Below are 16,507 nucleotides of genomic sequence, written 5' to 3'. Positions count from 1 at the left end.
TTAGTTAGTGATACTTCTTTGAAATCAATTAAAAAACTCAAACGTTTGATGCTAGCGAACGCAGTGCAAATTAAAATACATTTCAAAGCTTCACAAAGAAATATTTTAAATTTACATTTTGTATTTTTTGTAACACAGAAATTTAAGAAAAGCAGAAATTACATACCTACAAAATTAAGTTTTAATATATGTATTATTTTTTAACATAGAATTAAGTACTGAACATTAAAAATTGTATAGAATTACGAAAACCAAAACATGGCTCCGCCTGTATAAAGTAGTTATATGCTTACATCAGTTTATATTTAGGATTAAATATATGGTGAAAGAAGATGCAGAAAAGCGGAATAGAAAATTTTAAACTTAACTGACTGACTTATAGCTATTGTTCCCTACGATTTCTTATAAATAAATATAGGATTTTATGAAATATGTCGTACTATATTAGCGGAGACTAAATTTTGAGCCACAAGCTATTCTAGTCGTTCATCTAAGTACTTTATTCTGAATTCTTGAAAGCAACCATTTCTTTCAAAATTGTCATTTACAATTAATAATCTAACATTACATCGCTACTGAAAATTTTCAAGTCTGATATTTTTCCTATAGCATTCGATGACATCTAGAAACTCGTACAATATAACCAGTAGGAAGACAGATAAAAACTCTTTATCTTTAACCACTACAATGTAAGCTTAAAACTAGAATTGAATACTTTTCGTTGTGTTAAGTGCCTCTTTGAAAGGAAATTGCTGCCCATTTTCATGCAAGACTACGCAAATTAACTTCCAATCGAATGATGGTGACAATACTAAAATCACGCTCAGCTGAACGCAATATAAGCACATTAGCATTTCGTAAGTAGGACTAAACATTTGGAATGGACGGCGAGTTGTTGCACAGATTGGGTTTATATTTTTCAGAATAACTGAATTTTAAAAGGTTGCATGAAAACGAGGTTTTCAAGGCTTTTGAATAAAAAAGAACTACTTATGCCATAAAATAAACTTATACGTATATGTAGTTTTAGTAGTCTGCAGTCAACTCCCTCATTCAGCAGCTTTTCTTTCGTGAGACTGATACGGAATACTACTGCTCCCTTATGGGTTTTGATATAGATCGTATAAAAGACAGATATATTTGTGCATTAACTGCATTTTCGGAATGGAAAAATGTTTTCGGAAAACATATCAATCTGAAGCTTTTCTGTCAGGAGATAGATAAATTTTAAAGAAAGAAAGTTACATAATCCTCAGTTTCCAATCACCGAGATGAGATAAGTTCGACGTCATCAATGTTCCATTTCATCTACCACTAGTAGAAAAAATGTCTCAGGAAAGTTCTCAGTTGAAAAATATTTAAGAATGGCATAGTGATGTTTGTAGCTATCTGTTTAACAAAATCATCAGTGGCTTCACTGACAATTATGCCCCTCCAGAACAAGTGTGGTCTGATATGATTTGAAACGAAACAAGCACCCTCGCTATGTCAGGAGCACTTTTGTAGCGCATATACTGGATCTGAAATCAAACTAGAAGTCGAATTAATATAAAATGTGATCTCATGCTTTATATTTTAAGGTAACACTTCACCTCCAGAGCAAGTACGTCTTATTTTGTCTCGAGACATCGACTGCTTATTGTGAGTAGAGATAATAATACTTACTATTGCATACATGATGACTCTATATATTCTAGTACCCTCACACGAGTCAAAGAAATAATACTTCAATGAACTATTCTGAAATAAGGCTAACACTACTTGTGCAGTTATTTACTAATGCAAATAATTGCTCCTGAGCGGCATTTTTACGCGCATGTTTTAAAAACAGCATTGGTTTAAAAACATTTACACAACATTGTTTTGGAAACAAAGTTTCATATTAAATTTTGTCATTATCTAATTCTACATCTCTTGTATGATATTCCTCGCATTTGATAAATAAAAACCTGCACTCACCAATACCTTATGAGCATTAGATTTAGGTAATTCATTATATACAATAATATCACTGCTGCTGCTGATGACAATAATGCTCTTTATAACTGAGTGCCAGCCGTACCAGTGGCTAAATGATTAAGACCACTAAATACTGGGAGATTAATTTGAATGTGACCGCAGAAGAACGAGTTGGTTGAATGGTTGGTTTTCTTGTTTTTTCCCATATGTAACATAAATAAGAGTCAACATCTCTTAGACACTTCTCTACGAAGGCAGCACCTATTTAGGCAGATAGCCCTTGTGAGCTTTGCCCTATTTGAATAATAACATACAATTGAATGCATAGATGTTTTTAGCTCACTGTTTATTTTCTTTCTTTTCTTCATTCTACAAAATTCACAGCAGCATTGTAAATACAATGCTGTTGTGAATTTTGTATATATGAAATTATAGTATCTTTTGTATAATGTAACATTAAAAGTCTAAGAAGACGGAACTCTGCCGAAACAATAAGATTACAGAGGCAAGTTTATTGGCTATCTCGTTAAACTGGGGAGATATCGCCAAGTGGCGATGGGGATTAATTTTTGTTGCTAAATTTGACAAGAAATCCTCAAAAGTTGCCGAACTTGGCGACATTTAGGTCCGGTCCCTGTATAACTGAAACTGACACTGTAATTCAATAAGTTGAATTGATTTTTATATGCGCAACTATAGCCTGCCCGTATATATAACTTTAACCGCATTTTCCGTCCAATAATTTCGAGAAATGGAAGGTACTACAGATTTCTTTGCGGCCAAGGAATACTATATAATACACAGGACAGAGCATCCATCTGAGAGTTTTCTTACTTCAGAGATGACTTTTGAATATTGAAGTCTCTGTGCGAGCTTTGTCCTTTAGATGCTTTTTGCATTGCGCTGTGTTTAACGTTTTTACTAGTTTTAAGTATAACTACTGAGTGTGCTCTGTGATACTGAAAAAAGCTGTTTTGTGGAGAGTTCTAGAACTGTAAAGTGTTTATTTTGTGAAAATAAATTTTACCAAGCTATCATCGGTTTTATCTGCATTCAATCTATTACAAACCCGTACGCACGCAACAATACCATATGTTTTGCAATCTTGGTTATTTACTATTTGTTTCAAGTAAATGTCAATATTTTTCCTTTTCGTTCAATTATTTATACATAGTATTATTTTGGATATTTTAAAGTTAAGTCGTGTTATAATCACCCATATCGTAAAAAATTATAATTTGTTATTTATTATTTGCAACGCTTTTGTAAAGAATAATACTGTTTACTTGCAGTTATACGTATAACAATATATATATCATTCGTTAAAATTTTTTATTCTTTGTTACTTAACGTTTATTGCAGTGCAGGAATTTTAACCTTCGTTCATCCGCTTTTTGTCGCCTACACCGCTATTTTAATATTGCCATTCAGTGTCATCTTCTTTGAAATATTTATACATAATCCTAATGCAGTTGCAAATATTTCTTGTAAATTTCCTTTATAAGAATAGCAGTTAATGCCGTCTATTTTACAATACAGAAAACTGACTTTAATTTGATAGTTAAGTAATCAGTTCTAAGATAAGTATGCAAAGGTAAATGCTAATAAGAAATAAATGGGTCATCTATTTAAGTGCCAGTAACACTGAGCTGTTTCTATCAAAATTAGAAGGGATAACTAAGCACGTAATCCATGTGTGCTTTTGGCGAAACTAAATAATGCAGTTTAACTCCCAGTTTAGTAAGCTCTAACATCTTCTTGATAAATATGTTGTAATGTAAAATTAAGACAAAAGGTAATATTTAAAACATTTCCGGCTAATGATTTCGAATTAATCAAATATTCTCATGCCTAGAAAGAGCTATATATTCTGCTATATAGTACAGCCCCGTTTATCCGAAATATTTGAGGCAGGCAACCATTTCAGGTAAACCGTACTATTTTCAGCAATTTTAGACAGCCTTTTAGCAAGTATGTAAATATACCGCATCCCTCTATGATAACCAATATACATTAAACATTACGGTGAACTTCTCGGGAGAACGTTCACTATTCTTTGCTTTTGTAATATGCTAAGACCAGTTGTTTTCAGCAAAATACTATGCATTTATTTCTAAAATGTGAAATGTTGAAGAAAGATTAAAAAAAAACACCGAATTAAGAAATTTTTGGATTCATTGACTGATTAAAACTTATTTATTTACTACGTTTTTGTTAAATAAAGGTTTTGTTATTACCGTTTGTTTCCTCTAATATTATGACTGTTTCACGTTTTTTAGAATGAATTTTAATTTTTCATTAAATTTCTGAACACCAAACCGAAAAACGCGACTCATACAGCAATTTTGAAGCAAAAGAAGATATTTGTTAATTTATTCTTAAGTTTGCAAAATACTTAAAGCAGTAAAAGGTATAATTCAACGGAAAACAGTTTGAATTAAAAAGCATAAGTAAAGTAACACAGAAAAACTACATACAGTTGCGTATAAATAGCCTTTACATTAGAGGTTCAACCAATGTCACCTTTTTCACAATTCCTGTTTCCACATCCATGGTCCTTCCAGTAATGGGCATAGACTGGCTTCCTACGCTGCTGGCCAAGATCTGGAAAGTTTCCGGGAAAATTATGGACATTGTGCAGTTCACTCTCTCACCATAATTTCTCAACGTATAAATACCAGATGGCTGCTGCAACACTGCATTGCATGCTGAAGGAGTAATTTCACATTTTATTACAACGCAGTGAAAGCACATATATAAGAGAAGCATTCTTTACACAAAATGTTGCTGAAATTTAAGCATATAAATACTTAAAAGTCAGTAAAAGATATTCTAAAATTTACGTTTTTTGTTTGATTGGTAAAGGCACCAAGATATTTCCGCAATTTACAAAATCGCGAAAAAGTGTTGGCAGTTGTTCAACCTGTTTTACAATTTTCTTGCAGTTATAGTTGGCAAAAGAAACTAAAGGAAAATATTGGCTAAAATGTACTGGTCTTGTTGGAAAATTATCTTGGAATAAGAGACCAGAAATGTCAATTTTAATTTCTAGAAAACATTAACATTTACAGTCGAATAATTTCGATCAAAACAAAAGTGTGCATTAAGAAAAAAGTCACTTTTTTGGAGTATAAATTTTCATATTTGTATCGCGATTATTCTTCATCATTTTAATTTTGTTTATAACGATTGCACTTTTATGATAAAATATCTTCAGAAAGTGTTTACTAAAGTTGTTTAAATAAATATTGTATTTTATTATTTATTAAAGTTAATCTGAACATTTAAAATTAGAGGAAAGGTTATCTTAGATTAGCTTAAGTTTTGATTAAACATTCTGCTGATTTCTATGGCGATATGTTTAGGTCTCCCTTCTTCGGGAACCAAAGACTTTCCAGATGTTGAAAGAGCAAACAACAAATTTGTAGGAAAATCGATGGACAAGCAAAGAAAAACAAGATTAACGCTATTCATCAACAAAAGAGTAGTCAAACATTAAAAAAAAATATAAATTAAGTGACATTAAAAAAGTAAATTAAATTATATTAGAATTTTGAAAGCATAAGAGGAATTGCATTATAATTAAATTCATTAACTAAATAAAGTAATTTTTTAACATGCAAAATTTTCAAAAAATTCCATTTCTTCAACTGAAAAGGTTTTGTTGATAATTAATTATTTCAGAATCTAAGTTGAAAAATTATAATTAAGTGACTAACTACGATTAGATATCAAAGACGATTTTCTTTCTTTATTGTCTTTTATTGTATTATGTGTATGTAAATTTTCTTTTTTTTCCAGAGAGTAAATTAATTTACTCTCCTCTAAAATGGCTGCTTTGGTATACTTAACTAAAAAACGCCACTTTGTCATATTTTGCATTTTGATAAAATAAGGAGATAAATTATCAAAAAATGCATTTAATGTAGCTAATGAAGTTATTAGATATTGCAATAAAATATAAAAATTAGTTAAAGACCATTTCATCTGTTATGTTGTTACAAGCAAGTGCGACCGAAAACTGAATTTTTTATGTTAAATGAAAGTTTAATCAAAATTACTAAGGAAATTGTATTATAATAAGTTGTCTGTTAATGTTTATTAAGTGTATAAAATTTTTTTGCTGCTAAGAATTTAAGGTAGCTATTAAACAAACCAAATAAATACATAAGCTTTCTAAAAATATCAATTTGATATATTAAAGGAAACGATTTCATTATTTATCATTTTATTTTCGTAAATGTTTTGCATTCTTGAAGCAGTTAAATATGAAGTTTTTAGGATGAAAACGAAAATGAGGGTGTATTTTAAATAATAGAAAGTAAGACACTTTATTTTTTATTATGACCGACTGTACCACTATTTTCAAATTTCGTAAATTTATATAAATTCATACTCACTTTGAAAAAATATGCATTTTTTTTCTTTCCCCCCCCCCTTTTCCTTTTTTTTCTTTATCCCAAAGGAGCATTAGCAGAGAAGGAGTATTAATTTCGTTTTGGCATTCTGCGTCGAAAGATTTAAATGTCCGTTTTTACTTTTCAAATTGCTGCCACCAAATATTATCTCCCTGTGTTATTTTTAAAGAAATTAAACAGTGAAGAATCTGCACAATTGTATGTATGTTTCTCGCATTGTGGTAAAGCAACGGTACCTAGAGTCATCAAATTTTGAATAACGTTATCTTGCACCGAATATGGGCATCTGGAAGCCCTAATTTGGAATTTGCTTTATTACCTATTTCATATTTTGTAACACTTTAACGAATTTCCGATTAATAAACTCAACGATTTCAAAGCGAAAAATGGCAACATTGCACGGGAAAAAAAACATTTTTTATCTCCAGCACGCGAGACTGTGTATCGTAAATTTTTAGATATTTAAAATTTTTTAATTTATTTTGTGATATTGCTGTTGAATTGAATTTTATGGTTTAAGTGAGAAGAACATTATTTAATAAATAAAGGTAACATAAAAAACGTTAAATGAAAACGCCCATTTGTATGTAATTAATTTGTATGTAATTAATTAAAGATTTCAGATTTTGTTTTTCCTTTTTTGCAAAATTCCAAGCAGTTGTCATCGGAAGTAAAAAATTATTATACTATGAGTTTTATAATCTTAGGAGCGGCCGAGCGGTAAAGACGCTGAACACTGGTAGTTCGGTCCGAGGTTCGAATCCCGCGAACGGGCTGGCTGCATGGGCGTTTTCGTGGTTTTCCCCATGTGTAACGTGTATACGAGCCAGTTTCCCTTAGAAAGTCCTCCACGAAAGGCATCCCTCCTCTTAGGCAGATAGCCCTAGTGTGCTTTGCCATAATTAAATACACCAATTATAATCTTAGTCTAATAATTAAGTAGAAAATAGTAAAGAGCTTTAATTAGCATAAAAAACTTTAATAAAGTTTTGGGCGTGATGTAAAACCTGAAATCTTTCAGATTTTATATTACGCAAAAAGGGGCGTTTTCCCAACGTTTTGTGTATTACCTTTTTTTATTAAATGTTATGTTCTTCGCACTTAAACCACATAAAATTCTATTCGAGATTCTCTTCTAATTCTGTATCACAAAATATTTAAAAACAGCATATCTTTAGAATTTCCAATATACAGTCTCGCGTGTTGAAGCTAGACATGCTTTTTACGTACAGTGTTGTCATTGCTCGCTTTGAAATCGCTGAGTTTATTAATAAAATTCACTGAAGTTTTACAAAATGTGAAATCGAAAATAAAGCAGATTCGGAATTAAAAATTTGGGCTTCCAAGTGCGCATGTTCGGGTAGAGGATCACGTTATTCAAAATTTGATGGCTGTATGTACTGTCGTCTTTCCCAATACGAGTAACATACCTATATTCATACACATTCTCCCATTCTCCTATATTTAATTTCTTTTAAAATAATACAGTGCGATAATATTTAGCCGCAGCAATTTGGAAAGTGTTTCAGCTTTTACAGTGATTCAACGCGAAGTTCCATCTCGAGACTAATAGCCCTCGAGCTAGCACTCCTTGGCTAAAAATAAAATTATAAATTTTACTTTTAAATCCTATAATTAAGTTAAAGAGAGGCTAAATATCCTGTCAGACTGATGTTTGTTCTCTAAAAATAAAAGTAATTTTGAAATATAATAATTTTATTTTGTTGCCGGTTCTCTAAAAATAAAAATATTTTTTAACTTAATATGTTATTAATTTTAACAATTTAGTGGACTTCAAAGCTAAAAAAGGACTAAAGAAATATAACAAATCAAAAGAATGAGATTTCAGTAAACAACATTTAAGAGTTTAAAAAACATGAGAAAATGGGTTTACAATGAATAACTTTTAAAAAGAGAATTATATTTAACTTCTACGATATTTGATGAATTTTGACAATATTGGAGCATTAAACTGCATTAAGGTAAGAAGAAAGATTTACAGTGAAAATTATATTGAGCTGTTATAAAAGAACACAAAATTTCTCTCAGAGCAGTTACCAAGTACGAAGTTATTTTAGCTACGGCAAATAAATGCATATTTTTTTCTTCTTCTGTTCTTGAAAGCGAACTTACATATCCAGTTATGGTGAATTTCAAAAAGCTTCTTTTTTCGCACCTGCTACCCACCAAACGCATTCACTCATCTATATTCGTGCTGGTACTTTCTTCATGCAACTTGCTCTCTTTTTTTGGGGCGGGATAAGTATTATACCGCTTGTAATGTTCAGACTACATTTTTAAACTTGAGAACTGTCGAGAAAGCACATTTTAAAAATACATCTTTCGTTTTCAGATTTTTTTAGACGCATGGGAATTAAATTAGGATAATTTTTGGAAGTTTTTTAAGACATTAAAAGATAGTTAAGGAGAAAGTACTCTAGCGAAAACTTTACTCGTTGCAGATCGAAATTCCTTGGCTCAATAATAGTAAGATTTGATTTTGTTTTTTTACGGAAATTGTTGATGCCAATGTTTTAAATATTCATTCATGTTCAGAGTAAGTATCATTCAGGAATGAAAAAGTTGCATTGCAGAAGATATTAAGAAAATTATGCTCATAATTTAACAAAAATATTCCAATTTAACTTTCGCAGTATGGCGATATTAAGTGAATACTTACGCTTCGGGTTAGGGCGAAACTCAACGGACACTGTAAATCCTTCGCCTTTCACAGGAATGCGAAACTCCAGCAGGCCAACATTTTGTGATGTAGAGAGGGTGTGCCAAGGTCTGTTTTCTCCACAATATTCGGTGAATCTTCCTTCCACAGGCTTTGGATGATCTTCATTACCCGGAAAAAATTGTCCATTCAGTTCCCATCCGTCAACCACCTACACACAATATTTTCATATAACACTTTTAAAAGCATCAGGGTAGATTTATAAAAACTTAATAAAAAATTCGAGTGTGTGTGTGATTATGGCAAAGCCTCGAGGGCTATCTCGCCTAAGAGGAGGGATGCCTTCGTGGAGGACTTTCTAAGGGAAACTGGCTCGTATACACGTTACACATTGCGAAAACCACGAAAACGCCCATGCAGCCAGCCCGTTCGCGGGATTCGAACCCCGGACCGAACTACCAGTGTTCAGCGACTTCACCGCTCGGCCGCTGGTGGGCTGTTCAAAAATTCGGGAAAAAGTAACAAATGAAACAGAATGCTTTGCTTCCTTTGAAAACATGTATGAAAAGGAAGGTAGTATAAATTATTGTTTTTGACCTTTTATGCACTAGTGTCTAAAAGATAATAAAAAGATGATTATTTGCCAGTATTAATATATCGTGGTACCAATATCAGCTACTATGCTTATGAATTTTAATGTACTTTTCGTGATTTGCAAATATCGAATTTGTTTCGCAAATATCGAATATATCGCAAATATCTGCAAATTTTAGGTTGTCATTGTTATTTTAAATAGTTCTACTCTACGTTTTAGATTACTTTTCGCTTTTAAATTGCTTTAAAATCTTCCTCAGTATTTATGCGATAAAGCAGTGTTAAGCAGCTCAGTTCCAACCAAAATGTTTAGGTTATTACACTTAAGTTTTGCTTGTATTTGCGAATATTATAGTATTCCAAAAGACATCTTCCGAAGTTGGATAAATAGCCTTCCGGTGCCTTTCAAATACAGACAATAGTTTTACAAATAATTACTAAATTCCAAATTCAGAAACCTTCCGATTAAGAAACTTTATCTATGAGCAATGTAGTTTTAATTTCCTTATTATTAGGTATTACATATATGTATGTCTGCACGCTCTGTGTACTTTAATGGGAATATTAATTTCAAATAACAACGTTGAATATGTTGCCAGAAAACGGCTGATTGAAAAAGGAAAATTATAATACAGGATTATTCAAAGAACCGTAAAATATCTTTTAAGTTTTTAACAAATAAATTCTGCAGCTTATGGCAACTTTTTTTAAGCTATAACAGCAGTAAATTCATGAAGATTAAGCATTTCCATGTTTGTTAGTACGTCAGACAAATACGGCTTGGTTTATTAGATTGTGCACAGCTTGCGAGGGCTATCTGCTTAAGGGAAGGGATGCCTTCGTGGAGAACTTTATATGAGAAGCTGGTCCATATCAACGTTAAACACAGAAAAATTTACGAAAATGCACATGAGCCAGATCCTTCTCCAGGAATCGAATTTAGATCTAATAGTATTCAGTGTTTATACTGCGCGGCCGCTGTGCCATACATCTGTGAATTAATTGGAGGATTTACTTGAACAATTCTGGAAACTGACTGCTGTTATAGTTGCATGATAAGAGTAGGATTACCTCTTAAAAAAACACAAATGTCGGGCTTTGAGCCACAAAGAACATTACGAGTGTATCAGAGTTGAAATTTTGTACCAAAGGCCGATAAATTTAATTTACAATTAAGTTTAAATTCCGAAATTAAACTTAAAATTGCCTCTGAAGTGTGTAGGATACACAGGAGATAACAAGTCGTTAGAGAAGATGATATATTAGGGTATAGGACTTTTTTGCCATCACCTTTCACCGTGACCTTTTCTCCGTCAAGACATATTTTTCTTTACATGACTATATTACGTCTTGCCGTATTATACTCGCATTAAATTTATTTAGTTTAATAATTCTGTTTGCCTTTTGTATATTTAATAAAGATTGCTTGTAATATATATAGTTATTTACAAGTATGAGATATAAAGAAATTACATATAGTTAGTAGGAAAATAATGTCAGTATCAAAAAGAACTGAGGCTAAACTTCTGATATAACAAAAGTTATATTATTGATTTTAAAGTTATGCGAGTGTAATATTTACATAATTCGCCAAAATTTCGTGAAAGTTTAATCAGCTAGTTCAGAAAATGTTCGTTAAATTGCATTCGATAGCGGTCAAAATGAATATCTTTGTTGAAATATGATGCTTGAAACTTTTCGCGTTTACAATGCTTCCTTTTTACTTCGTATGAGGAAGTAAAAATTAATAAATTGGCTTTTGCAAAAAACTGTTGTTAAATATTTACATATTATTAAAAAAAATAAATGTTGATAAATTTTATTCTACAGTTAAGTTAGAATCTTGCGCACATTTATTAATTCACGATATCAATAATATTGCAAATAACAAAACTATTAGATTTTCTATTCAATTACTTGACTTAATATAAGGCAAAGATTTTGAATAAAGGTTCCTTCTTATTTTGTTTTGGAAGGGAGTTCTCTTTCCTGTTAGCTACTCCAAATATATGCAATACTTTGCATTTGTTTGGATTCGCAAAATTTAATTATTTAGATACCAATTTGTTTAAATAAATTAATTACATAATAAATGGAAAAGCTTCTAGATAGTATATGAAGTTTCATTAATAAATTTTTACCTTTTATTCCAGCATTAAAAGCAGATCTGTATGAAATATTAATCTTAACTTAATGGAACCAGATACATATCAAAACAGGCGAACAGTATTTTGCTGTACAGCCAATGACATCATTGGAATAATACCAAAACCCTTCTTTATTTTACGATAAGTTCACTTAAATTAATATGCTTAAGTAGCTAACATCTTTCATTTATGAACAAAGCTAATATGATTATTATGGCGAATAATTAACGTAGTCTAACAAAGCAGATTATAATGGGTTGGTTTTCTATTCAGAAATGAAAACAGAAGCATAAATAAGTTAATATACTAAAAGAAACATAATAATTAAGATAAAAGGATCTTTATTACTTGAATCTCAGTTGAGAATTAGTAAGTTAATGTGAATGAAAAGTATCTGTTATTCATTAAAAAAAACTGCAGTACATTTAGGAAACACTTCAGAATTATGAATAAATTACGATGAGAAGAAGGCTTTGACGATTTTATTTTCGTAGGTTTTAATTATTGTACGATTAAACAATCTCTTGTGTGACTACATCTTTGTAAATGTAGTGCCCTTTACTTGCATAAAAGTTCTGTAGTACACCGAAAGTATGCAATTTTCATGAAAAATAAAGATTAACTGTAAAAATTGTGGGAATTTATTCAAGTTACTTAGCAGTTAATTATGCTTAAAAGCACCATTTCCTACTGATCTCGCTTTCAATCCAAGCTTTCTTAGCAGAATGTAAATGAGTTAATTCAAATGAGGTAAAATGTAGTTAGCATTTAAAGGAATGTTTTGAAAGATGAGTTTAGAGCGTGTTCTGCCTGCCTGAAGGTCACATTGCTATCTTTGATTTACTAGCGATTAGATTTCGGTGGCGCTGAGCGCTTCTAGACATTAAGCTCGTTTATACTGACTTTTTACGAGCCAGAGCCTGCCTGTGAGTTAAGTAACATCTGAAACGTCGTTAGGCTAACTTAATTCTATTCTACTTTAAGTTATTTGTTACTATTTGAGTTAAGCCAAAAGCGATGGCTTTCGTAAGCACAAGTCGGTGTCATTTGCGAATAATATTGAGTTAATAAATGGTTCTTTACACCCTTATTCTAAACTCTGACGTACCTGAGACTTAAGGATAATTCCTTACACAGTCTATTAACGTCTAGTTATTTTAATAAGCAAAGAGGGCACAATATTATTTATTCAGTATAAAAACTTACATTATATTTAAATAGACGGAGTTTTAGCTTTTTTAAAACGATTATTAGTGTAATTATTTAAAAAATAGGCATACGTTACATGGATGTAAAATCTATGTAGATAATAGCACATTGTTTATGCACAATATGCAGATAAAAGCACAAAGGTTTTCAAGAGTTCTTCTGAGCAAGCTTCGCCTGATCGTATTCTTGCTTGCCTAGGGCTCTCTAAGCAGGATCTTACTGACAATCGATTGTCCGTTCTGGATTTCTTTAGAGTGCAAAATGTCATGGATCTGATATAGCCCTTGTTGTCTTTGTGGATGAGCAACATCAACAACGTTTTTAAAAAATGCACACTAAGCAGATATTCGCTATAATTTAAAAAATTATGCATGAACAATATTGCATTTAATAATAACGCTAAATAAAGGAAAATTATATGTAGGTACTGTTACATATGACATAAGGCATGTGTTTCAGATATTAATGCATAAGTATACCTTAACTGAATATGTTTTCGGTAAATATGTGTAATAGCTTTGCAAATATAATGTGTATAATGCACGCTTATACATATATGCACTTGCTATGGGGAAGGAAGTTGCAACACATATGTAATATTCGAATAATTAATGCGCCCATCTTGGCGCTTGCATTACTTAGTTACTGCATGGGAATCGTACTAATTACGCTGAAATGAAGAAGATTTGGAATGTGTGTAATATCCTAGCTTAAACAGAGTTCCTTGAAAGCTATAATACTGAAAAACTATGTAGTAATTATTCGCTGAGTTCTTATTTCAATAAGTAACAACTCCGGAGAAGGGTTAAAATACCCTTCAATTCTTACTCAAAATATATTTACAGATGTCCCTTCCTGGGCGTATAAGAAGCCTCCACTTGAGCATAAGTCAAAATAGAAAATATAGAACTAAGCAATGCTAGATAAATTTAATCAACCGGAGCTGCACATTATCAAATTTGCAGAGTTGGCCCTTAATGTGTAAAGTATTTCTCCCGCCTTCCTAGGGTGCCTTCGTGGTGTAATGGTCAGCACACTGAGCCGAAATTTCAGATGTCCATGGTTCGATTCCCGGCGAAGGCGTTGCTAATTTTTCATCTTTTCTGCTTCCAAAACATTCAGCTCAGCTTAAATACTGATTTTTACCTTATTTTCATAAATCGTAATCCTGAAAACTCATTCTGGTAGGAAAACGTAGGTGGGAAGTTTAGAAGGTAAAGGAAAGACTTTTTCAAAAATAAAAACAGCTGTGTCCTGTAGTTAGGAAAAATCTCCGGCATATTTTACCAGCATTTTCATCATGCAAAACAGTGTTATATGTATATAAAACATTTTTCAAAAATATTTCACAACTAAATATATTTTGAATAATTAGTGTATTATTCCAATTTAAAATATATACCAAATAATATAGCCAATTATTTATGAAAATCTGAATTATTGTAATAGCTTATAATGAATGTATACGAAACTTTCCTAAATTCCTAAGAAGGAGATTTCCAAGGCAGCTGCAACTAGTACGTTGTTCTTAACAATTCTTTTTCAGGATAAAATATTAAATTGTAATTTTTTTATCTTAAAGTATTTTAAATCAAAGAAAGTATTTCGATTTAGGTGTCGTTTAAAACACAATTCCGTTAAATATAAAATTTCAAATGTGAGCAACTTTGTGATCAGTCCATTAGATATTAAATATTAAATTCAAATGTGTGTGATAATCTGATAACAATACTTCTAAATTAAGCTTTTTTTTTTAAATGCAAAACTGTCTTTTAAATATTTCCTTTCGAAAACGTAACTTTTAGTGATATTCATATGTTAAGATACTCCCGAATATTTAATTTATAGGATCTCAAATAATTTCGATAGTAGAATTTTTTAATCTCTATAATGTGTGCCTGAATGTGACTAAATCGGTTATTGGAAACACTTTTCCCGTTGTCATTTTCCTTACTACGAGATCCTCATATAATTCTAGTTTTCGCATGTCTTTGCTGAAATATATCATATAACCAAAACTGTCGTACTTTGAAGGCCTTCTTTTCGTGTTTTATTTTTTACTTGACACAAGACGCTATACGACCAAACTATTTAGAAAATGCTTAGGTGTAATATCTTTGAAATATTGTGCATAAATTCAAAAATTCACAAGAGTGAAATTATGAATTTAATTCAAAACTCCACAAAACTTCTCAGTTTAACAATGTCACTTTCAGTTGTAAGGTATATTCTAATTTTATAACAGTTATTTTAATTTAGTTCATCTTTCCTACCTCTTTTAGCTTCAGCTTACAACTCCTTACCAGAACGTGGTTTTAGAATCACTTTACATGCAAATGAGAAGTAGACTTAAGTCAAAGTTCCGTTGACTTCAACAAAGAGAGAATTCCTGAATATCGCGCGTTTGCCTTTTAGCTACGTCACTCTAACTGTTACCACGCTCGGCCGTATTACGTGCCTTCTGTTAGATTCGCTGGATAATTTAATATTACGGGCCAACTAATTTAAAATTGTGTTAGTTTCGGTTAAATCTCTTTAGTTAGTCATTAGTTAGTTATTATTTCTTACATTCTGTGTTTAAGCTCAACTGGAGGCTGAGAAAGGGGCCGACTGTCATATCTCTGTTTTGAATAAATAAAGGATAATTAACCCTTCTTGAGTTTACGTTTCAGTTCTTGAACTTAAGCGATTATTCGTTTAGAAGCTCGCTAGGTTCCTCGACATTACGTTTAACGCCTTCGTGGAGGACTTTCTAAGGGAAACTGGCTCGTATACACGTTACACATGGGGAAAACCACGAAAACGCCCATGCAGCCAGACCGTTCGCGGGATTCGAAGCTCGCACCGAACTACCAGTGTTCAGCGACTTTACCGCTCGGCCGCTGGTGAGCCAATATAAAAGGGAGCAACACTACACAATGATTTCGATGCATCAAAAGAACTATCTGCTAATAAAGAATATTGCCAAGTACAGTGCTACCTATCATACAACGGAAACATTAACAAAAACAACTTTTTAAAAACAAGTTTGGAAAGAAGCCTTGAGACACTTGCAATCAATACAGATAGAAGCTAGGCCAGCATCCCTGTAGTACTACACGTTATTGAGGTAATCTCTCTACTTAGCTAACTATTAAGCTTTCGACCCACTTTTGAGAGAGAACACATAAGAGAACGGTAAATCAGGGCTGGTAGAGCACTTATTTAATTTCTTGATAAAAATCTACGTTTTTAGTAGACAAATATTTTTTGATGCATCACTGATAAATAGGCGCTGAGTGTGCCAATTCTTCAATGAATGTATATCTGAGGAAAAAGAATGCAGCAGCGGAAAGTAAGCAAGTTACCGGGATGGAAGCAAGAGAGAATATGATGTATTCAAAGTGAAATCTTAATTCAGAATGGTTCAGCTTTCCTACTATTGGTTAATTTTAAATTTTGTTTCCCAAAAGTGGAAGTTAGCTGAAGCACTGTGTAAATTCATGAGTCACTAGCGTTAT

At 31.8% G+C, this 16,507-nt stretch overlaps 1 protein-coding gene across 2 annotated transcripts in view; it reads right to left on the bottom strand.

Moving 5' to 3' along the window:
* LOC118197275 (corticotropin-releasing hormone-binding protein-like) overlaps positions 1 to 16,507 on the bottom strand; it is an 88,154-nt gene that overhangs the window by 6,519 nt on the left and 65,128 nt on the right. For both annotated transcript variants that reach the window (XM_035368771.2, XM_085806613.1), the window contains exons 4-5: positions 9,058 to 9,268; positions 4,483 to 4,667 (exon numbers count right to left, since the gene is read on the bottom strand). In XM_035368771.2, coding sequence (XP_035224662.1) covers positions 4,483 to 4,667; positions 9,058 to 9,268 — 396 coding nt within the window. The remainder of the gene's footprint in view (positions 1 to 4,482; positions 4,668 to 9,057; positions 9,269 to 16,507) is intronic.

This window comes from Stegodyphus dumicola, chromosome 12 (assembly GCF_044657685.1).
Source record: "Stegodyphus dumicola isolate Sdum_Otavi_A_Nest chromosome 12, ASM4465768v1".
NCBI classification, from domain to species: domain Eukaryota; kingdom Metazoa; phylum Arthropoda; class Arachnida; order Araneae; family Eresidae; genus Stegodyphus; species Stegodyphus dumicola.
Note: the sequence above shows the minus strand (reverse complement) of the source record. Positions and strands in the feature narration are given on the sequence as shown.